Source organism: Pongo abelii, chromosome 19 (assembly GCF_028885655.2).
Source record: "Pongo abelii isolate AG06213 chromosome 19, NHGRI_mPonAbe1-v2.0_pri, whole genome shotgun sequence".
Taxonomy (NCBI): Eukaryota; Metazoa; Chordata; class Mammalia; order Primates; family Hominidae; genus Pongo; species Pongo abelii.
In genome coordinates, this window is record NC_072004.2 from 60,095,853 (window position 1) to 60,121,287 (window position 25,435).

Here is a 25,435-nt window from a genome sequence, read left to right on the forward strand (position 1 = left end):
TTCAAGAGATTATTGATATATTTGGCATTAAATCAACTTCTATTTCCTTTTTCTCTCCTCTCTAGCTGATGTTGCATTAGTCCAGTATTCTTTATTATTGCATTCCCCCCCATTAGCTTACTAATACTTTTACAAATTCTTTAATGTATATCCTTGAGATTCAAACATAAATATTTTAGTTATTAATATTTAACATAAATATATATTTTTGTTACTTGCAAGACAATGCAGACAATTAAAAAATATTTACTCTTGCTGTCTTTTATGCTAGGGTTTTCACTTATTTTAATGACACAGATATTGTAAACCTTATATAACATTACTGTTGTTTTATACAGTCAATACTCATTTACATTTAAGCACAAATGTAATCTTTATGTTGTTCTTCATTATTTTCTACATTTTTCTTTTTTCATCTGAAGTCATTGTTCTTCTATACAAATATCTTCTTTTAGTATTTTATGTACTATAACCCTTTTGCTAATAAATTCCCTCAGTTTGCATTTTCTAAATATGTCTTTATTATGCCAATATTTTTGAAGAACATTTTTCTGGATATAGAAGTCTAGGCTAGTAGTTTTTTATTCTCTTAGTATTTTGAAAATGTCATTCAATTGTCTCCCGGTTTTTATAATTTCTTATAAGTTAGCTGTAAGTTTTAGGATTCTTTCTTTAATGCTAACGTATCTTTTTTTCCTTTGGTTGCCCTTAATATTTTCTTTCATTTCATCAGTAATTACTGTGATGAACTTAAATGTGAGTTTCTTTGTGGTTTTTTTGGAAGGATTTTTGTTTGTTTGTTTTGCTTGGTGTTTGTAACACTTTTTGAAGCTGTAGCTAATGTCCTTCAGCGATTGTATGAGCTTTTCAGCCACTACCTTTTCAAATATTGGTTCTGCTATATTATCCCTCTTCACTCTTATGAGATTGCAGTTACACATAGTTTAGACATTTTTATGTTGTCCCATATATCTCTTAGACCCTTTTCTGCATTTTCTATTTTTCTTTTTATTATTCTATCTGTATATTTCCAACTGACATTTTTACATTCATTAAGTCTAACTTCACTTGTGTTTAATCTGTTAGGCTCATATCACGAGTTCTTAACTTCAGTTTTATTTTTTCAGGTCTATGAGTTTATTCGATTTTTTTCATAGAGTCTGATTCCCAGCTAAAGTTTTCCAACTTTTTATTTAATATTTTGGACATATGAATCCCAGTTTTTTAAAAGTTTATGTCTTATAAATTTAGTATCTGGATCTCCTACCCATCTGGCACTCTTGTCTGCTTTTATTCTTGTTTTATTTTTGCTTTTTAATAACTAGACCTCATATCCTCGTGTGCCTGGTAAATTTTTATTGAAGGCATTGTGTCAAAAAAGAAGTGCAGCAATAATTTGAGTTTCTGGATAACATTTTCTTCTGCCAGAGAGGACTCAGTTTTGTTTCTCTCAGGCAGTTATATTAGAGGCAAGTCTCAATACAATTCTGACTCCATCTCTTTTAGAGCTGGTCTTTATAAAGAGTGATCTATTTCCAGTCTTTCTGTAGTTGTAGACAACCTTCCAAGTATCCCAGTGTGAGTCAGGACTAACATGAGGCAAGTGAGCCACCTAGGGCACATGACTTAATGAGTGAGTGCCTCCTCAAATTTTGTGCCATACATGCCTCATTTGCCTCTTACCAGTATTAACCCTGGTACCAACTGAAATCCTGTGGTATTTACCAGGCATTTATCCTTGGCAGGTTCTAAATTCCACATTTTGCTTCACAGCCCCATGAGAATGTATAAGCTCTGCTTTCTCTTGGCTTTTTTGCCTTTACTTATAAATTCACAAAAATCTCAAGAGGAAATATAAAGCCTTAATATTAGGTTCATATCTCTGCACCTCTCCTTTTAGCCCCTTAAGTTATCACTTTCTTTGTAAATCTCCCATACTTTAAAGCACATTTTTAAAAATTGAGTCTAGCTTTTCCAGTTATTCTCTGCAGGATAGCTGCTCAGATGCTAGCTAGTTATCATAGTCAGGAATGGAAGTCCCTTTTGTTTTACTGTGTGTGTGATAATGAAAGGTAGAGGGTCGAATTTTGCGTTTTTCTCAAATTGGAAATATTCTTTCTGGAAATGTGAAGTCATCTGCATGGATCTTCCTTTTCTACTACCCATTATTTGAATGCTGGTGTTCCACTGGACTTCTCCTTCAGTAATATTATCCTTGAACGATGAGACATGTTGCCTATATTCAGATAAATCCCAGGTTTAAATCTTCATTTCAGAGCTTTCTCTGGGATTCAAACACATGCTACAAACACTTTGTGACATTTTTACACTCATTATGTGTAAAAATCATACAGAAATAATCTTTTCTTCCTCTTTACCACTATTGATTTACTTTTCCCCATCTTAATTAATTGTGGTTGCTTTTCTCAAGATCTGTCTTAAACTACAAGCTTCAGAAAGTCATCCTCTATTCTATTTTAAACTGCACATAATTCATCAAGTCATATGTGCACAGGAGATCATAATCATATATAAACCTACCCCTATCATCTCCCATACATTGAGGTTGTCCTAATTAAAGACTAATGATATCTCACCTAGACCTTCCCAACGTCCTGCTAACCCAGGGATGGCAAATGCTTAGCTATGTCTGCTGACACTTTCCCTGCTTTCCTTTTTACACTCATGGTAGGCATCATTTCTTTATATTGAAGCCTTTCCCAATGAGTCCAGATGCAGTTTTAAAATCCTCAAAACGGTACTCCAAAGAGACACTACCAGAGATAAACAAATTTAAACCAGCTTGTCATCTCCACCAGATGGTAAATAGTATAGACTGTGCTACCAGAGATATATCCCTAGGAGAAATCCAACCATGTAATGTCCATGTTTAAAAATTTATGAGTCTCTTCTTGCTTACAAAATAGAGTAATAGCTCACCAGTTGAGTGTATTATGCCTTGCACAATCCAGTTCTAAAAGAAATTTTCAGATTTATTTGTTATTACTGACACAAGTACTCTAATCTCTGATGGCAACATATTTATCCCATTCCTGCAATCCAAAGGTCTTTCATGCTGCCTTAATTCGTACTATTACTTCTCCCAAAAATTCCCATCCTCATTCACTTTCTGTTTAACTCCTACTTACACTTATCCTTTCCTAGACGCCTCTGTGCAGAATTAGTTGATCCTTTATCTCTATCACCAGAACACTTTTTTGAATCTTTAATAGAGCATGTATTTCATTAACATGTTTTAAAGTGTTCACACATATGTATAGGGATCATTCCAGGTAATAACTGTGACTTTATTCAATGCAAAATGCCCAATGGATGCTCAATTAATATTTACTGACAGAATAAACAGAGTGGGCAATCAGTCTTTCTCTTTGGGAATAGTAATATTTCTATTATGATTGTTTATTTCCCTTTAGTCATTAATTCAACAAGTACATTTTTTAATATCTACTATGTGTTAGTCAATGAGCAACATCTATGAGAGAAATCTGCAATTTCTTGCAAGGCATCACCCGGCATTTAAAGCAACAGGAACCAAGTGAGAACCTCTTTAAGTAGCTTTTATGCAAACATTTCAATCTGTCACGCTCCCTTCCATGGGTGAAGGAACTGTAAATGAAGTATTTGGCTTTCAGAGAGTTACGGCACAATTCTTGGCTCACCTTGATAAATATTGATCTTGTATAAATTACCCAGGAAAGGCAGACGATGGTTCTCTGGGCAACACATACAACCCCCACTCCCCTTTATGCAAAGACATAAATCATTTATGAATAGAGCCCCACATGCTCTATGAATAAGTCCCTTGGATTCCAAGATGACTGATACTCAAGTATTTTTCTCGTTTGAGTGCAGACCTAAATTTAAGCAAGCAGTCAGACTACATGAAGTTACAATGCCCTTTTGTTCACTGTAAGGTGAGAGATGCATAATAGGCTTTCAAGGGTAAACATCACATGTTTCAAAATAAACACCATTAAATGCGACTGCACATTTATGCCTTTAATAAAACTGATGGCAGGGGGATAGCTCTTTAGAAACATCTCATGTCATATTCATTCAATTTTAAGTTTTAGGCACTGGTGAAAAGAGGAGGGTTAGTGTGTGTATGTGTGTGGAATTGGGGAGAATTCATTTTCTTTGACTACAGTTGAATCAAGCCTTTGGTTTCATCTGGAAAGTTGTGAATAGCACAATAAGGGGTCTGTGTGTGGTGAGAAGTCATTAAAATAAAGAACCAAAGGGCAGCAAACATTGGTTTTCTGGGATTCTTGTGGTAAGATTAATAATGAGAGTGTTTAACCTCTAGGGACTTCGTCACTGAAGGGACAAGAAGGAGAATAAAAAGACAAACTGACAAATAGCTTGTGGTCTCTTGGCAGGAGCTGGAATTTGTCATTAGAGCTCACACAAAGGGTCAAAATGTGGAAACTTCTTGGGAAAAATAAAAGAATGTGACTTATGCTTTTAGGTGCCTTTATTTATGTGACTTGTTCCACCTTGAATGTTTTTGCCCTCTAATTTCAACTTTTTCACATTCTGTGCAATTCTGTCAGCTTCTTTTATAATTTAAATTGCATATAACCCATAACTTAAGAAATCCTATTTTAGGAATTGATGGACAGAAAATCTTTAATGAGGACTCAGAGATGTATATACAAGGAGAATTCTTATAGAATTATTTATAAGAGAGAAAATTAAAAAAAAAAACACCTAAATGCCCATAATAACAGACGGGTTAAACAAATTATAGAACATTCTTACAAAGGAATGAAATGTAGCAGCTAAAAATCAGGAGGTAGATATAAATATACCCTATAGAAGGTTGTCCAAGTTATACTGACTTAAAAAAAAAAAGAAGAAGAAGACTATTGGACATTTAGAGTATGATTTCATTTAAATAACATAAAACCACCATATTATGTATATAGATAGGCTTTATGATGGTTATGTCTTGGGAATGTAATTAGAGCAAGAGGGGAATGAGCTTTCACTTCTTACATTAAATATGGCTGTATTGGTTTAATTTATTATGATGCAAAAAAGGAGGTTGGTTTTGTTCTGGCAATTGAAAATATTTTTTAAAACAAGTTACTGTCTTTCAGATCTAAGCTTAAATTTCATCTAGGAGTAACTCTCGTTTCTGCAATGCAGCCAACTTTTGTACAAATTTTGCAACAGTTGTTGTATATTGTTGCAATATTATGGAGAGAACACTTAACTTCTACTGTGAAGGCTGTCATTGAAATTCAATTCCTCCACATTCTAGCTGTAGAATAACTTGATGATTGATATAACTTCTAAGGCTACATTTTCCTTTCTGCAAAATAGTAGAAACAATGCTATCTCCACAGGATCCTTGGGAGTTGTAAAATGAGAGGCATCAATATATTGGTTATTTGTGTGCTTATCTTGTGCATTCTATAGTATTTTAATTTCTTTAATGAGAGCAGGGACTACCACCTTTATTAATTTATTCAATAGAGACAAGTTAAGCAACTATCGTGTTTCAGGTACTGTGTGCTAAGCTCCAGGACTACAATAATGAACAAGAACGATGGCATCCATTAAATGAAGAAATCATGTAAATAATCAGACAATCACCAAACAGTTTAGTAAGAGTTATAACAGGAGAATCAGAAAACTCTCTCTGTAGGAAGTGGTTTTCAATTGAGGCTCAGATGACGAATAAGCTTTATCAGGCAAAAAAGGTAGAGAAGATTTGAAGAGTGTGTTAAGTGGAGGGGAACAGGGTGAGTGAGAGTGTAGAGAATTTGGAACATTAAGTATGTTCAGCATTGTTGAAATTTAAAGGGTTAGGAAACAGGGGTGAAAATGTGAGGTCCTGCAGCTCTCTAACATGCCCCCTCATCCTCCCCAAGTGTTTCTGACTGTCCAGAATAATCAGATGAGGCTCACAAATATCGTGGAAGGTTAGAATCAAATATCTTCCAGCAACTCAAACTCAGCATATGCTGAAGGATAAAAGGGTCTAAGACTCAGAGGCCAGCATCATCTTAATATTAATCTAGACACCTACCAGACTCCAGGATATGTGAATCCACTCAGCCTTCTTCAGAGAGTTAGGACACAGGACAGAAGAGATGTTCTAAAATAGGTGATCTGCAAAATGGAGGGGATGGCAGGGTGAGGTTGAAGGGCATGGGGAGATGCATATTTGTTTGTTTGGACTGGAGTATATGTTGGGGAACTATGATATGTTGGGGAACTATGATATGTTGGGGAACTCATCCATACCCTTGGTGCAAAGCCACTGAGAAAATCAGAGCAAAGAGTCAGAGAGGGAATGTATGAGCATCCATCCCTATTGCTTAAAAATTAAGAACCTCCAGATCCATACATAAAGCTCTGACATTAAGACAAATACTTGAAACGAAAAAGGTATACTGCATGTGAGTGAGTAACATAATAGAAAGGCTAAGAATCATAAAATTTCACTGCTTACTTACGTAGGCTTTTGAAGTCACCTGGTGTCCTATCTTATTTCCTGGAGGAAGAAACTGAGGCCCAGGGATAATTAACTCTAATCACTCACCTCCTCAGGCATCGACGAATTATCTCTAAGAAGTACCTGCTGGCTGCTTCTAGTCCCATACACTAGGGATAGAAAGCTTAAAAAGTTCTTTTTTCTGGCTGCACAGTTCTTACTATCTAATGGTAAGTTATGTGAGATATTTTAAGACATAATGCGGTGCAGTGAGAATATTTTGAGTAAGACCTGAAGGAAGGGATTTAGGAAGCCTTCACAGGAGGATAGAGCATTGAACTTGTTCTCAAAGGAGGCACAGGATTTTCGCAAAAATAGAAGAAAGGAGATAACATTGCAGACACAGCAATTAGGACACAGACAACATAAACCTACTAAATCAAGACAGGAATTGGCAATAAAACATTTACAACTTAACAGCAATTACTGATCACTTAGTCAGGATATTAATGGTACTTTCCTAACATTAATCCCGTATCTGAACAAAAAGGAAACTTGAAGTTTATGGATGAATTCGTATCTTCTGATATCATATTTGCTAAACAAAACTATCCAATAACATATTAAGGATCTGAGTTTCTGAGAATTTTATTTTTCAAAGAGGAAAGAAAAAAGCATGAATGAGTACTAACCACTTACTTCTGATTCGTAGGAAAAGAAAAAATGGTGATGTGTGAGGTAGATAGATGGATAAAGTCATGGAAGTGGGGAAGGGTGCATTTTAAATATGCCAAGTGATTACATACATAATTTTACTTAATTTTCACAACAAAGTGTGAATATAATTACTCCATTTTAGGAATAAGAAAAATCGAGGCTCGAAGACATTAAGTGACTTATCCAGAGGCAGGAAGCCAGTAGATGCCAGGCTCAAAATTTGAGTCCTAGCTCATCTCCAATGTCTGTATTCTTTCTATTATGTCACAATTTCTTCCAGGAACCCTGGCAGAAAAAGGTGAGGATATCCTGAAGTTCATAAAAAGCAAGTAAAACAATCCAAAGAGTTTAAAAGAAAGACATGTACCATTGCATAGCTGAGGACTATAAAAGAAATATAGCTGATGAGGGGCAGGCAAATTTCCCCCCAACATTTTAGCATGAAAAATTTCAGATATACAGAAAAGTTGACAGAATTGTACAGTGAACACCTGGATACCCCATCACCTTAATTCAGTAATGAACATTTTGCTGTATTTGCTTTATCCAGATTGGCAATTTTTTTCAGTAAAATTCTGACTAATCACTAGCAATCATAAGTATAATAAGTCTATACATAATTATAAATATGTAAATACTGGATCATAAGTTCCATGAGGTCAAAGATTATGTTTATTTATCTCTGTATAGCCAATGCCCAACTTGGTTCATGGCACAGAGTTAGCCCTTGATAAATCTTTGTTGAGTAAATAAATAACATAATCCCCACAAGTAAAAATGGGGTTTGGCTAAAGAAGCTAATAATATGCTCTCTAATCAGTTAGTAAAATAGGAGAAGGTGTTCCATAGAAGGAAGGAACCACAATTCACCAGAGATCAATATATCAGAGGGTTGTCAGTTCGTTAAAGACAAGAATAAACTGAAGCTTGCCTTGCTGCGTATTCTGACACACACTACAAAAGGATGTGGAGAGGTTAAAGCTAGCATGGTACAAATCATTAAGAATTAGTGTGAAGTCCTTCATTTTGGTTGGTAATAAATTACACAAGTACAGAATAAGGAACCTGTTGCTTGGCAGAGTTTAGATATATAAAATTTGGAAGAGAGGTAGAAAGGAAATTGGTTATTACAATCCAATTGTATAAATATGTGGTTTTAAAAAGATAAACCAGACTTAGCATTGATAGAAAAATAGAGAGAGAGTACAAGCACTAACAGTCCCATTGTACTCTGAGTGTCCCTCTCAACTCTGAGGGCCATATTATACGACAGTGCTGTTGAATAAATGCTATGTGTCGAGAAGAATAGAGAAGGGAATTTTAGGGGATAAGGGGTCAGAAAATTATTGTAGATTATGATCATTAAAGGAACTGAGGATGTTTAGACTGAGGAGGAACAACAATGGAGAATGTGATAATTATTTTTAAGTATTTGAAGTGCTGACCGATTGAAAAGGCAGTGGAGATAATGACTTCAAGATGGTAGACAAGAGACCTATAAACACATACACATATGGATATAGAACAGAAATATATTCACTGCCAGATGTAGTGGCTCATGCCTGTAATCCCAGCACTTTGAGAGACCGAGGCCAGTGGATTGCTTGAGGTCAGGAGCTCGAGGCCAGCCTGGAAAACATGGTGAAACCCAGTATTAACTAAAAATACAAAAATTCACCAGGTATGGTGGTGTGTGCCTGTAATCCCAGCTACTCAGGAGGCTGAGGCAGGGAGAATTGCTTGAACCCGGGAGGTGAAGGTTGCAGTGAGCCGATTTCATGCCACCGCACTCCAGCCTGGGTGACAGAGCAAGACTCCATCTCAAAAAATATATATATATTCATATTTTATATACTTAAAAAATATAAAATATGACTACACACACAAACGCATGTATAAATACATTCATAAGAATTAAAACACAAGGATTGGAACATAAGAGTTGTTACATTTTGTGGTCCAGAAACAAGCAGAAAATGCAGGAGATAAAATTGCAGAAAAAGCTGTAGCTTAGGACATTGGTGGAAAGTGCAGCTCTTAAAGATGAGAAAAACAATGAAGACGATCAATGTTCAGAGGTAGTCTACCTCTGGGGTCTCTGATGACAGCAGTAACATAGCCAGGTTAACTAACCAGTCTACCACACACACACACACACACACACACACACAAGCTCACACATGCATATGCACAAGCACACACATACACACATATGCCAGAAACAGATGAATCTGCCTTGAGATGTATTCTCTCATGAATGTGGGAGCTTGAGACAGAAAGATGGGGCAATTCCTAGGTACGAGTGATGCAGGATCCTATCCCTGGAAGCATGGCTGATGGTACCAGGAGCCCCAATGCTCTCATTGGAAACGGTGGAGAGGGAGCCACAGTGATAACTCTCAGATCTGCTCTCAAATAAGCAGAAAGTTAGACTTGCAATCTTAACTGCACAAGATGACCACAAAATGAAGACACACTAAACATCCAAGAAAAACCTATTGCACAAAAGAGGCAATAAACTTGATAAATAGAACTTATACCCAAAGAGATAGAGTTAACAGAACAATTTTAACTGGATTTGAGAGAAAGAATAGATACTTTCTATATTATTTCTGACAGTAAATCTGAGGTCAATAGATGAAAGTAACAGATAGGCAGATGTCAGCATAGCATAAAGTGAGAACTTTTCTTTTTTTTAAATTATACTTTAAGTTCTAGGGTACACGTGCACAAAGTGCAAGTTTGTTACATATGTATACATGTGCCATGTTGGTGTGCTGCACCCATTAACTCGTCATTTACATTAGGTATCTTTTCAAAAAATTATGTTCATTCAACAATGGACTTCAACAGAGTATACCCAAGCTGTACTCTTGACTCTATCACACATGGCTATTTTATTCTATTTTATTTTCGAGACAGAGTCTTGCTCTGTCGCCTAGGCTGGAGTGCAGTGGTGATCTTGGCTCACTGAAACCTCCACTACCTCCCGCGTTCAAGTTATTCTCAAGCCTCAGCCTCCCGAGTAGCTGGGATTACAGGCCTGTGCCACCACGCCTGGCTAATTTTTGTATTTTTTGGTAGAGAAGGGGTTTTGCCATGTTGGCCAGGCTGGTCTTGAACTCTTGGCCTCAAGTGATCTGCCTGCCTCGGCCCCCCAAAGTGCTGGGATTACAGGCATGAGCCACCGTGCCCAGCCCACATATGGCATTTTAATCAAACACTCAGTGAAAGATACAGAAAGGTGCATTATCAAAGAGCAGCTGAGCTAAATTTAAAACAAAACAGCTGAACCAATATACTAAAATTAATTAGCCTGGATACAACAGAACCAGGAACAAATAACCTATAAATACGGAGCCTGGCACAAAGTAGCCCTATAATCAATATTTGTCAAATAAACTTAAGCATCATCAGGGCAAATGCATGTCCATCATGTTCACCAGCAAAAGGACAGATATTCTGTTCACTGAATTTTAATTCTAATAGGGAAGATAGCTAACAAATAAATCTGTGATATAAATGTAGGTAGTGAAAATTGCTATGAAGAAAAACAAAAATGAGTAAGGTGTGAGAGAATAATGTGTGATCATTTTGTTTGGTTTGGTTTGGTTTAGAGAGAGATGACTTTGGAGAGGAAAACATTTGAGCAAAGATCTAAATAAATGAGGCATTACTTCAGTTATCTATCACTACATAGATCTTACTAGCTTAAAACAGTATTGTCTTGCAGTTCCAGTGTGTCTAGATCTATGTCAGTGTGACATAGAACTTACTGGCTTAAAACAGTATTATCTTGCAGTTTCAGTGTGTCTTGGCTTAGCTAAGTCCTCTGGCTCAGCCTGTCTCACAGGGCAGCAATCAAGAGGTCTTCTGAAGCTGCAGTCACTGCCAAGCTCTATTGAGAAGGATCTTCTTCTAATCTCACTCAGGAGGTTGCTGGCAGGATTTAGTTCCTCCCAAACTGCTGAACTGAGGGTCTCAGCTCCTAGTTGGCTCTTGGCCAGAGGCCTTGTCACATTGACCTTCCATAGGGCACTCATAATTAGCAACTTGCTTCATGAGAGAAAGCAAGTGAGACAATCCAGAGAGAGAAAGTGAGCAAGAATGGACGAAGGCACAGTCTTTTACAATTTAATCTTGGATGTGACATCCCATCACTCTTGCTCTACTCTATTCTTTAGAGGCAAGTCACCAGGTCCACTCCACATACAGAGGAGGGCATTACAGAAAGAAGTGAATATACAGATGTGGGGATTATTGGGAGCTGTGTCAGAAAGCTGTATACTATAGGCAGTGTGCTATATACAGATGTGGGGAAGAGCATTCCAGATGTTGGGGACAGTAAATGCAAAGACCACTGTATGTTTGAGGAACAGAGAAAAGTCAAGGAGGAAGTGCAGCTTGAAGAGCAGGCATGGGCCAGATCCTAAGTAATATGGAATTTTTTAGGTCTCACTAGTTTGGATTTGATTATAAGTATAAAGAAAAGACTTTGGATGCATTAGAGCAGAAGAGGTTAAACCTTTCTTTTATGAAATCATAGTGATGGTAAATGCTATATTGGATTTACTTTTTGTCTTATTTTTAATGACCTTTCTATGGGGAAGCTGACAATTACATGTCAGCTGCTCCCTGTATTATGAAAAATATTTTATTTTACTAGTTCTTAATACTCCAACTCTGACAAGCTAGTGATCTGTAAGGAGATTATTTGAAATCAGATTGTTTAGAATTTGAGTTCCTCAATGTTGTTTAGGGAAGAATAATTCATTGATATTATTATTATTATGGTTATTATTATTACACTGCAATCGGTTGAGCTTGTGCCACTTCAACCTTATGCAAAAGCCAGGGACAATAAAAAGTTGGGATGGGAAGAAATATGGTGGACGTAATCCTGACGGTGTATGTGGAGCCATTGGGGGAAGGTCTCCTACAGCCACAGATATTTAGGGAGTGGAAAGGAGGCTGTCTACTTCCTGTTGGAGAACAAACACTTAGATTGCCAATTCCTTCTCCCTAGTTATCTGGGTCAGTTAATCCCAGCTCACAGCTGCCAGCTGAGCTCTTCCCTGGCCAAGCTGCTCTGCTTTGAAATTCTCCCCCAGGCCACCTCGCCCAATGATGTCAGACGGGGTGAGTGGCCCGCCAGCCCTCCCCTCTCACAAGATGATGTGCAAGGGGAAACGCATGCTGTCTTTGCTCAGGAAACATCTGGTTGATCTGCTAGTCCTCAAGCGGGTCACTGGCTGTTTTATAAGTTAGTGGAACAGAATAGGATGGGAAGACATGGAGCTTCAGCGATTACTCAACCTCGCCATCAAGTTACAAACTAAAATGAGAGGTGAGGAAACAGCCTCCCTGGCAGGCGCTCTCCAGGGACTTGGCACCGTCGCTGAAGTCACATTTCCCAGCTTGTAATGGAAAACGAATGCTGTTTACAACAGCTTAAAGTAGCCAAAATGGGAACATGAGCCAAACTGTGTAGTGAAGGGCGAACTCCTACTTGGAAGCTTTCAGCAGTCCAGTAATTATTCAATACCAGGCCTAAAATATAGTCTCCTCATGAAGAATATCATTCACTCTCCCTTGGAAAATGAAACACCACATTCACTGGTAAGCGGAATCCATGACCACTTAAAAGCAGATCCAGCCCCTCATAAGCTGTTTGACATAAAACAAAAGTTGCTGTATGCCCTGCACGGTGTTCTAAGTGCCGTTTTTGTCCTGATTGGTTTCCATTGACTTTTTCCCAGTTTATGAACCACTAGAGAGGAGTTGGATAAGACAGGTAAGAGAAAATGAATTGGACGTGCCGTCCTTCCACCCACAGCCCCCTCCCCATATCTGTCCATGGGGGATACAGGTTTTCTTCTTTCAGGATTCTGGCCTGCAAATGAAAAGATCTTCTCTTCCGGCTCTGTCTTGCCTCCAGCCTCTCTCCCTTCCCCTAGTTACATCAGTAATATCATTCTGGTGAGCAGACTTTTACGGGGCTAGTATGAGCTCTCCAAAGGTGTTAAATCTGAATGAAAAGTCAAAAAAATTAATAAAGAGCAAAACCCTGGAAAACAAAGCAATTCTAGCTTTAAAAAAAAACACTAAAAATTTGTCCTCGGTGTTCCCTCTTTGGTAAAAATTAGGTGGAACACAAGATTGAGAATACATTTTTTTTGGACCTATCTTTCAGGCATTATTAGTCAAATTGAGATCATGGGACTTTGAGCTTGTTGCCCCACCATTGATTCATTTATTCCTTCAGCAGATACCTTAGAATATTTTTGTACACTATCTATTGAGTATATAATTTAGGAATAAGACAAAGTTCTGTACCCTTTTGGAGCTGAAATAAATGAACAGAAAATAAATACATTTAATAGAAAGTATTACATGCTATGCAGACAAGGTAATGAAATAGGGATTGACTTCTACTGCAAAACCTCTCAGAGGAGGTGACATTTAAACAATGACTTGCATGATTTAAAGATTTCAGGCTTGTGTGGGTCGGGGAGCAGGGCACTCTGGGCAGAGAGGACAACTGGTACAATGACTGATGCAAAAACAAGCTTGGCACATTGATGGAACAGAAGGAAGATTAAAAGTGTTGGAATGTGATGGGGAATGCGGAAGCATGGGATCTAGGATCAAAGAAGCCTAGCTTTGAGTTCCCAGTCTACCACCTAACTAGCCGAGTTACCTTAAGCCACATTATTTAGCCTCTCTGAGCCTATATTCATCATCAGTAAGTTGGAGATAGTATTTCCTATCTCACCAAAGACTAAGCTGTAAGTAAAGCATCCAATCTAGTGCCTCACACACAATAAGAGCTTCAAAATGTTAAATCTTTTTCCTTATCTGAGAACACTGGGCTGTCACCAAGTATAATGTTTAATCTTATGTGTCAATTTGACTAGGCTATGGGCTGTCCAGATATTTGGTAAAACATTATTCTGAGTGTGACTGTAGGGGTGTTTGAGGATAAGATTAATGTTTGAATTGGGTAGCTGATGGCTCTCCCCAATAGAGGAGGTTCTCATCCAATCAGTTGAAAGCCTGAATCGAACAAAAAGGCTGACCGTCTTCTGAGGAAGGGGCAATGCCTCCTGCCTGACTGCTTTGAGCTGAGATACTGGTGTTTTTGGCCTTCAGACTTGAACTGAAACATTATTTATTTGACTTTCCAGCTTGCCAGCTTTTGGACTGGAACTATATCATGAGGTCTCCTGGGTCTCCAGCTTGCCAACTGAAGGTTTTGGGACTTCTCGGCCTCCATAATTGTATGAGCCAGTTCCATAATTCCACACATATGTGTACACACACACACACACACACAATCAGGTGCTGTTTAACAACAGAATACATTCCGAGAAATGTGTCAGGTGATTTGGTCATTGTGCAAACATCATAGTGTATACTTACACAAACCTAGATGGTATAGCCTACTACACAAATAGACTATATGGAGTAACCTGTTTTCCTAGGCTACAAACCTGTACAACATGTTTTAATTGCCTACAGTATTCAGTACTCAATGGTATGTATTAGTGTAGCTTAAAAAGGTGCATTAAAAATATAGGATTATAATCTTATGGCACCACTGCCATACATATTGTTGGGGTTTTTAGTTTATTTTGTTTATTTGTTTTTAGTTAGTGGTATGAATTGGAATGCAGTCTGTTGTTGACTGAAACATCATGATGTGGTGCATGACAAGGTGTATATGCTGATGGTTTTGTTTCTCTGGAGAATCTGGACTAATACAGCGTCTATCAAAGGTGATTAATAGAAGTAGCTCCAATCTGAAGGTGCTGGATTTCATTTATTCAGCACCTCATAGATTAAGTTTTTTCTAAATCCAAGGAATATCTTAGAGGGAATAGATTTATAGCAAGCCTTCAATTTTGACAGAAATTTCACAAAAGTTGGGGAAGATTTCCTCCACAGACAAAAAGAGTAGCCTGAGGCAAAGCATGGGGCAGGAGAACGGGAGGCAGATAGAGATGTACAATTGGGAGTAACAGTTAATAACAGCCAACATTTATTGACCACATTAAATGAAACTGGAACAAGTCAGAGATTTGCTGATCACTTATTGTTTGGCACAGGCCAGGAGATCCAAAGTCTATAGATGAGGAGGATGTGAGCTGGTTCATGATCTCCTGTTCCAAAGGGACACTCTTTTTGAGCTATTCATGAGTTGGTATAGGCAAAGCTGCTATTTTTTTTTTTTTTTTACATGCTGTGGCTTAAATAAGAAAGAAGTCTATTTCTCTCTCTTGTAACAGTCCAAGGGAGGCAGAGTTATTTTGTCATCCTTAATCCTAGGCTTTCATCCTTCATTGCAAGGCATTTGTTCCAGTTCTCATCATTTCCCAGATATGGTGAAGGGGGCAAGAACAAGCTGAGTTCATACCTTTTCCTTTTAAGATCCTGAGCTGGAAGTGGCACATATTATTTATGCTCATATGATATTGGCCAGAATTAAATACCATGGCCACACTTTACTGCAAGGGTGGCTGGGTGGCTGTGCACTCAACTAAAATGCACTGACTTTGGAATCATAAGATACAATAACACAACAACTAAGCAGTATGCTTTGTGAGTGACTCCAACTTTTCTACATGTCATGCCAGGTCCATTGCTAAGCAGTGGACTACATTAATGTGGGGCGGATTCTTCCATTCAGGAATTATAGCAGTCTGCAGAGGACATGGAATATGTGCACAAGTGTTTATAATAATCAGAAAGGATGTGACCACCATTGGATGGAAGGAAAATGTAATACTTTAAGAGCTTGTAGCAAACTGCTCATTGTCCTGCAGGATCTGTTGTCTACTAATTCTAAAGTCACTGCATCCCACCTTTATGTATTCCACTGCCTGGCAATGGGCCTGGCATATCACACAGGAAACTTAGAAGGTCACTTACATAGTGTACTGTTTAATTGTTGTTCCATTATTATATCTTATGAAATGCAGCATCTATTATGTGCATCCAAAGAGACACACATGGATGTCCACATACATAAATACATGAGCAATGTAAATAATTTTTCTGAAGCCCTCCCATTTTGTTGGTTCTAAACTCTGCAACCTAAACAAACAATATGTTATGCTTCTGTCTTCTCAAGCAATAAAAACCAAAAAGTTCTTCCTTGAAGTTAAGGATGAATATAAAAAAAGGAACTTGGGGAAAGTGGATCTGCTTACATTTTTTTGCCTTTCATTTTTTCTCTCCCACTTCTGGCCCCTTAAATGGCTCTGCTCTGATGGGCTGCATGATGCAGATGTGTGGGAGTGTATGCTGCACCCCAACATGGGCCAAGAGAGACAGAGGGGATGTGCATGGGTGGTCCCCTCCCTCCAGCCTTTTGTTTTTCAGTGAAAGTTCAGAAGCTGATGTTCCACTTTGGAAATTTGATTTAAGTATGGGCTACTCTGCATGCTGCCTGACAATGGAGAGGATTCAAAGTAATAGGGCTTAAAGTACCTTGAGTTGCCCCACACAATGCTACTGGAGAGGCTGTCGGAGATGCTGGGGAATCATGGAGAAAAATGAGTGGTGTTAAGAATAATACATATTTTTAGGTCACTCCTCAATCTAAAATCTTTCAAAGCTTATTGGGACTCTTGGGATAAAGTCCCAAATCCTTGCCGTTGCTCTCGGGACCCTCCATGGCCTGTCTACTTCTCCAGCCACATACAAGATGCCTCTCCTTCATGTCAGTGCTCCAGCCACACTGGCCTTCTCTCCTTCTTCAGATGTGACTGACTGTCCTGCTGAGTCCTTCCTCCTTAGAGGTTTTGTGCAAATGGTTCTTCTGTCATGAACAGCTTTCTTCTGCAACCTTCATCCAGCCACAATTCCAACACGTTCTCCTCTGCTCCTCAAACTTGGTTACTGCCCTTTTTTTAACAGCACCTTTTATTTTCCTTTTCTGAGTGCTTATCATCCTTCAGCAGCTTGTTCATTGAGTTTTCATTAGACTATAAGCACCTTAAGGGCAGGCACCATATCTTTCTCATTCATCCCGCAAACGCCATGCCTATCCCAATGCCGATGGACTCCAGCCTCTTGAGAAATATCTGTTAAAGAACTAAATGTCTCGATGCATTTAAAGATAATTATCTGAGCTGACTGGGTGGTGCTACTAGAAATGTGAGAACTGAATGGGGCTCTTCCTGCCTCATCTCTTGCAAGTCCAGCTAGGAAGTGGGAGGTTGGAAGGGCAGGCATTATAGATGGGGATTCTGGGTGAGGAATCTCAGCCAGGGAGTCAGGCCAGGACTCTTGCTGTGAAATAGGAACATTTTCAAGGGAAGTGACCCTCTGCTGGAACTCCTCGGTTCCAAGGTGGTCATTAACTTTGAATTGTTATGCAGTGTGAATAATTCGCCTGTGGAAAAAATTTAGCACCAACAGTAGTGCTACTTTTGCCATTAAATTTCAACTGGAATCCTGACTAATCTCAGCCGGACTCAATTCAAACTGTGCCATTTCTGTAACATTAAAATATAACCCATAGCCACACCAGCAAAGCCACCCCTTAATGGAGAGAGGAACTTGGTACTTCAAGGAAGGACCAATGGGAACCTGGGAAATCTAGAAACCGCCCCCGCCCACCCCGCACCCCACAAAATGCTGACTTGGGGAATAATTTGGCTTGAATCCATGGGGATTGAGCCTCTATAGCTGAATGGATTTAGTCTTCCAGGTTCATGCCATTTGGTCAATCTTCTCTAAATCATTCATTCACTCATTTAGTCACCATTCGAGTGCCTACTATATACCACCCCAAGGACCAGTAATCAAAGTGATATAACTGCTTCTATCCACAAATGCTTATCGTCTACTTGGAAAGACAGATATGGGAAAAATAAACGAAACAAAGTGCTAGAGGAATGACAACATAACTTACAAATTCCAAGTGATACATCCAGGTGCTGCAGAAAAACATACCCTGAGAACTCAGGTGCAAGCCCCTCTAAGTAAAGGCCTAAACCATCAGTTCTCCTTTTTCTTTTTTTTTTTTTTTTGCCTTTGGCACTTACTATGGCTCAAGAGTTTCAGTTTCCTACATAACCTCAGCTCGTGAGGACTGTCCACTACTCCAAATTAGCAAGTAAAAATGCTAAAAAGTCATAACTCCATTCATCACAGCGAACACTGTGACCTTTTAAAATAAGTACCTCACCTAGAAACTCAGCATTCTTAGTATTTTCAGAGTTCTTAGCAAATTATATAATGTTATTTAAAGAAATGGTTTACATGACACCATTTCATGCCAATTCTCTTTCAGTGACTATAATCTCAGTGCTTTTATTTCAAAGAATCTATTCATAAGATTTCAACTTGACTTCTATTAACAGGAGGCATTCAGATTTAGTTTATCTAGAATAGATTTCAGCTACATTACTGATAATGATATTTTAATGATAATTTTATGAGGCATTCACTTACTTGTATAATTCTATCCAGACGACCATAATGAGCAGGGCATAGATAAGCATATGTTTTAGAGGGGCTCTAAGTTATGGAATAGTGCAGGTCCTACTAGAAAGAAACATTGTCTTCTTTGTTTTGCTTGGCATGAGCCTAGGAAGATGCAAACTTACCTATTGCTGTTAGTGACAATGCTACCAGCAAATGCAGACCAATACTAAAAGATCCGAATTCTAATCTCAGTTTGAGCACCTGTATTGATCCCTATTGTAAGCTACCTACACCTCATCTTGCATATAAGCCCAAAATTATGTTTTATGTTCAAGTCTACAAATTAGGCTGAATATCACTTGCAAATAAAGGAGATCTAACTGATGCACTCTCACAAAAGGAAGAAGGTAGGAAGGAAGTACACAGGACAAGTAAAAACTACTCTATATTTATTCATTATAGAACACACTTTTCTTCCCAGAAAGAAAACAAACAGTCTGAGGTATCCCACATTAATAAATCCCATTCTATGGCTTTACATCCTGAATTTCTGTTATTAATCAAGGTTCAGTATCATTATACACAGTGATTAAAATTTTTCCCTGAGATCATCAAGGCTGTGCCTTTGACATAGAAATACCTTAGCCTACCAAAATTCAGGAGAAACCATAGAAAACTAAAAGTCTTTTCGGTGGCAGAAAAGGCAGACAACTTAGGCAGAATTCCTGAGAAAAAGGTGCAGAGTCATTAAGCCACCAGTTAAATTTTACCTGGCTGTGAACTGTTATCCCTTCTACATTTCTAAATATTCTGGGAGGAAAATTCATCTTATTGCATAGAAAGATACTTTTTCACAAGGCTATACACAAAGCATCTTTGCTTTTGCTAGCTGCCATAGCCATCTTGATGCCTCAGTTTCCAGTAAAATGCAAAGCTTGAGAGGTACAGGCAGCCGTTCCCCAGTGACATACGGAAAAGAGAAAAAAACAGACATGGATGAGGAGGAAAAATGTGATTGTCATATTATGCATCCGGTCAGGCCTGTGATACTTCTCCAAATGATCTGGCATCATAACAGCTACTGATCCTCCACAAGTAGGAATGAGGAAAGACTTACTGGATTATCACCTCAAATCCCAGCCTAATCAGCTCCACAAAGCATAAGGCAAATGGCCATTGGCACACGTCGTCCAGTTTGGGTGCACTGAAAGTCAGCTCTGAACAGAATGCCACTTCCAGCAGCCCCTCCCAAGATGGAATAAATCACAAGCTGCAAAAGAGCCAGCCTGCCCAAATAGTCATTCTTAAATTTTGTTGTGTCCCTCCGCCCACCCATCCCCATAAAATTGCACAATGGAATGATCGTGTTCCCTGCTGAAGACTTCCCCTCCTAATAGTAAGCAAGCAAAAGTTTCCCTAGTCTGCCCCATACTGAATTGTAGAAGGCGGCAGCCCAGCCCAGGATGGGGGAGTGAGAAAGGAAGCAGGCGAGTGAGCTGGATGTCAGGCGAACATGCTTAGAAAGGCTGTGGTAGAGTGTGTAGGCCTCTGAAGACAGAAACAGCAGGGGAAGGCTGAGCAGCGGTGGGTGGTGGCACTTTCAGAGACATTGGGTGGTTGCACTTCTAGAGACATCATCCCATGGATACAATGTTCCCAATTCTCTTTCTTAGGTTTTCTTGAGGTAGTTCTGACAGGCTCTTGCCATGTCTTTCAAGAAGTTAGGAACTCCATTCTGCAAAGGAAATGAGACTGTCATTTCTATGTCTTCACAGTAGTCACTCTTGATTCTTTGGGATGTGGCAGAAGGTAAACAATGTTGGCTTTAGGACTAACAAAAATGAATAGGCTCCCTAACTGGATTTCAACAGAATGTTGTTGCAGATGATAACAAAAAGTAGGACTGAGGACAAAAGTAAGGCCAGTCAACAGGAACTTCTGTTGCAAAAAGGCCTTATATGTTAGCTTTTTCTAGGAAAAAGCAAAGATGTTTCTGAAACAGTGTTTCTGGAAAAAAGAAAACACAAGAAATGGGCTTGGGCTGGATTGTTACATTCTTCCAAAGTAATGAAAGGACTTGCTTTACTGAATTAGAAAATGGTAAGGATTGGGGATCAAGGAGCAGGATATATTATTATTTAGTTAATGTTGAGCACTGGGCAAGACTTTTCCTAAATATTGTCTTATTTACTCCCCCTCTATGCAGTAGAAGACATCTATCTTCATTTTTAAAAAGGAAGAAATGCATGGCTTTCCTTAAATAAAACAAGACAGTCAGTAGCAGAGCCAGGATTCGAAATTGCATCTGTTTGACTCCAAAGTTGATGTGCTTTTTCACACTTCCAAGGAATCTGTTGAGCTCTCTAGTAGTAGATCTTGTGCAAAGCAGGCTGATGGTCCCCATAATGTCAGGCTCCTGGGCAGTCTCTAGTGATACAAACTACCACTGCAGTTCCCTCCCTTATAGAAAAAAAGAAAAAAAAAAAAAAAAGGGTAACAACAACAAAAGTGGAAGCTTTCCTCAGGCTTGGACACATCTGGTTGTCTCCAAGCCAGGTCAGTCTGTCTTATTCCCCAGTAAGCAGAGGAATATAGGCTCCAAAGGCACTATTGTTCCGACTAGGAGCAGACTATTGTCCAGAAGTTCCAGAGAGTGATTCTGGTGGGGTCCTGGGACACAAGCAGGGAGAGGCTGGCATTCCAAGCTGACAATTCTTTGTCTTCTGTCCCAGCCTCCGTCTTGGATGTTGGCAACCCCAGCCCTAACCAGAGTCACTCAACCAAACTCTTCATAAAAGAGCCTCATTACGCCTGAGACAATGTGTCTCTTCAGCCTGACAGCCCCGCGGGCTAAGTCAACATTTGTCGAACACACTCCCCCATCCCTCCCCCTGCCACGCCTCCTGGGATCTCACCTTGGCGGCCCAGTTAATGAGCCAGGACGGAATTTGGCCACCCGGGTTATCAAAGTAATACATGAAAACTAGAGAGGGAAAGAAAGGACAATTCAGAAAAAGGAAAAATACCAGAAAAATATAGCAACAAAACTGTGCAAACTTTATATCTTCATATTCAAGCTCAGAAACTGCAGAGGGAGGTAGCATATAATTCAGATGGACTTCTCTCCACTGACTTCCCTTACAGCATACTTAAATATAGGCACTTTTGAAAACAGCCAGAGACACATTTTGCTGCTATTTACTAAACACCTGGCAAGTGCTGGACACTTGAATATAGCCTCTCATTCAATTATCCCAGCAATCCTAAGGAGATGGTAAAATTAATCCCATTTTATAAATGATGAAACAGATACTCATACAAATTAGGTGACATATTCAAGGTGACCAACTAACTATAGTTCAGATTTTTGCCTAGGACGCAAGGCCACACTCATTCTGGTAGAGCAGGTGGCCTCGCACCCCACTCTCTGTCTGCAGCTTTCCTCCCTGGGGGCTGGAACTCAAGCTGGGCAGGTCTTGAGTCTCTGAGTTGGTACTGAGCCGGAGCTGAGACCTCCAAGACAAACCTGCCAGCTTTCTTGCCTACCCTTAGGCCCAGCGTATATATCCACAGGACCAGCTGGAAGTGAATTTCTAAACTCTCTGGCTCACTTATAATGGTCTGGTTTCATCTGGACAATCCATGAGTCTGGAGAAAATAGACTGGGTCAGAGTTAAACATCAACCTCATACTCTATTCAAGTTTGTTGGGGTGGAATGAGGCTCTCTCTAGGTGCTGATCCTGGTCTGCTCTGCACCTGTGCCTGTCCTCTGACCTTCAGGGATATGCTTCATGTACTCGACATGCCCCCCCATCAGCCTGGCCCTCCCGTGGGGGACCTCTGGCTGGGTGCACTGACAGGCACCATGGGTTTTACCTTTGCTCCCCTTCTTGCCGTCACTCTCGATCGCCAGGCTCTGCTTGTATTGCTTCACCCGGATCACCCCAGACCTCTCGCCAAGCTGAGGCATGGAGGTGCTTCGGGCCAGGACCACATGGATCTTCCGCCCTTCCATGTCCAGGTCTCGCCGCTGCCGAAGGTAGACATACTGCATGGCCAGTCAAGGCAAGACACCAATGCCAGCATTGTAGACAGACAGAAGGAAAGCGCCACAAGCTGGAAGCAAAGGGAGGTGATTCTGTGCCTCCCACTTGGCATTTGCTCCTTTCTACCACTAGTTCACTCACCTGCCCTGTCTCCCTACTTGCACTGCAAGACTGTGCCTCACACCACCTAGTGTTCTCACCAAAGAGCGTGTATTACTTACCTGTGAGTGATCCCTTCATGCTTTTAATTATGTGAGGAAACCACTTTTCCTTTCTCCAAGAAGGCACTAGGAGATGACAGAGGAATGGTCACTTAATAGCTGTGTGGTCCTAGGTAAGCTACTTAGCCTTGCTGAGACTCAGATTCCCTATGTAGGAAAGGGAGTAACACTGCCTTCCAGACAGGCTTGGTGGGGGCATTAGAGAAAGACCTGGGCAGAGTAAGCACTCAACAGACAATGGTGTCATTCCTCTTTGTTCTGGCCTCACCCCATGCTCTAATTACTGACCTCTATGCATGGTAAATGGTCAAGCAATGTTACAACTGATGACCATAGGAAGACATGGGACTACCTGAATATTTCGTAGGCAGATGTCCTCTCTGGGCTAACACTAATTTACCAAGAATAACAAAACCATTTCATGCCCATCAGCCATGACAGAAGAACCCCTAAGTTTATGGCACTATTCTAGGGAGGATAATGAAAGTCTATGAAACAATAGGAATCACTACTTATCGAGCCTTTATCATGTAACATCATGCACTTGACATACAGCTTAAATTTCGATCCTTACAAAGACCCTGTGAGTTTGGTATGAGTATCCCCATACTACAGATGACAAAAGTGAGGCTCAGAGGAAAAGAACCTTGCCAAAAATCCCACATCCCAACTGAAGTGATGAAACCTGAATTTTTATCCCAGATCTGGCTCCAAAACCTACTTAGAATTTCATAGCTGGATGGAGCTCAGATATTTAGTTTGTTAGTTACACTTTCATACAACAGAATTTTAGGTTTCGCACTCAAAGGAATCAAAAACATAAAATAATCAAAAAGTCACTACACACAACACAATTACACTTACTATAACACGGCAGCCGACTCAGCCCCCACCCACCTCAGTGTCTTTTTTTTTTTTTTTTTTTTTTTGAGACACAGTCTCAGTACCCAGACTGGAGTAGAGTGTCACGATCTCGGCCCACTGCAACCTCCACCTCCCGGGTTCAAGTGATCCTCCCACCTCAGCCTCTGGAGTAGCTGGGATTGCAGGCGCCCACCACACCCAGCTAAATTTTTTTGTATTTTTAATAGAGACGGGGTTTCTCCATGTTGGCCAGGCTGATTTTGAACTCTGACATCAAGTGATCTGCCCACTTTGGAATCCCAGAGTGTTGGGATTACAGGCATAAGCCACCACATTCAGCCCCACCTCAGTGTCTTGACAGCACACCCTGTTGCCCCACCCTCACATTGGACAGTCTATTGCTCCATGCTCTTATGTACTAATGAGTAAAGTTCTTAAATGTTTCAGGAAAGAGATGTTGATTTGTCGCTGGGTTCCTTTCTCCTACACCTTTTACTTTTTCCTTTTAGCAAATACTGTTCCACTCTCTCCCCCAACTTTCTCAGCTCATGTGATAGATATCATCTGATACTCCACAGAGGAAGAATTACCTTGATATAGTGATTAAAATTTGGCAGAACACCTTTGAAGTGTTGGCAGTTCATCTAATTCAGCAGCTTCCAAACTTTTTTTTGACTCCACGAGACCCTTTGCTAAAAGGATCTTATATGGAAATTGAACCTGTAAAACACTCCGCTGCTGGGATTGAAGAGGATGGTGAAGGAGTCAAAATCTTACTTAGGAATCATCCTACTTCCATCCTACCCACCCCCAAAATTCCATCCTAGCCCCCCAGCTTAGTCCTAAGGGGGCTTCTGAAAACCTTACAATGCCAGCCAAGCCTCCCTACATTTCATTCAACTGCTTCATTTCATAAACAAGGACATCGAGGGGAAGAAGCTTACAGTCAGTGTCCAGAGCCAACAATCAAGGAGGGATTGCTGTGGGGTCTACTGAGATGGGGGAGGTGGAGAGAGCTGGAAATGCAGAGGCCTGAGTTCCAGCACCCACTCTGCCACTAACCACCTATGTGCCTCTGTCATATCACCTCTCTGGGAGCCCTTTTTCCCTCTGTAGACTGAGGGAGCTGTAACAAGCACTTTTTATAAAAAGTTCCTTCCAGGTCCCCAGTTCTGTGGCCTGACAATTTCAAGGCCTAGGAAACTTCTTAGGAAAGTAAAAGCTGCGCTCCAGTGACCATAATTACAGACACTCCATGTGGTCGGGCCCAGAAATCGCACTCTGAGCTCTCCAAACACCACACAAGAAGCAACATCTTTAGCAAATGCTGCTGCAAGAATCAGAGACAATGTTATCTGTGCCTGCTGAGAAACCAGCTCTACCTCTCTGCAATAGACTGCAGCTGAGGAACACACAAACACTTAGAGGGCCAGGGAATGAGTACCTTGTGGAAAGGATACATCTCTGTTGGACATGGGAAAAGGGTACTTCACTTCCCAGTAGACCACAGTCTCTCCGTTGCATTCTTGTTCATAGAGTTCTAAAGGAAAGCAAAAGAAGTTAATGCATCTGGAAGTCTTTTTAGCTACAACTAATAAAGGTATGACCTCCTATGCCAACCATGGTGGCTCATGCCTGTAATCCCAGCACTTTTTGAGGCCAAGGCAAGTGGATTGCTCAAGTC

The 25,435-nt window shown here is 39.9% G+C and overlaps 1 protein-coding gene across 6 annotated transcripts in view; it reads right to left on the reverse strand.

The window, feature by feature from the left end:
* Positions 1–25,435, reverse strand: part of PCTP (phosphatidylcholine transfer protein) — an 87,062-nt gene that overhangs the window by 41,795 nt on the left and 19,832 nt on the right. For 2 of the 6 annotated variants that reach the window (XM_054546235.2, XM_009251590.4), the window contains exons 3-5: positions 25,212–25,291; positions 22,497–22,668; positions 21,535–21,602 (exon numbers count right to left, since the gene is read on the reverse strand). In XM_054546235.2, the coding sequence (XP_054402210.1) occupies positions 21,535–21,602; positions 22,497–22,668; positions 25,212–25,291 (320 nt within the window). 6 annotated transcript variants of the gene reach the window in all.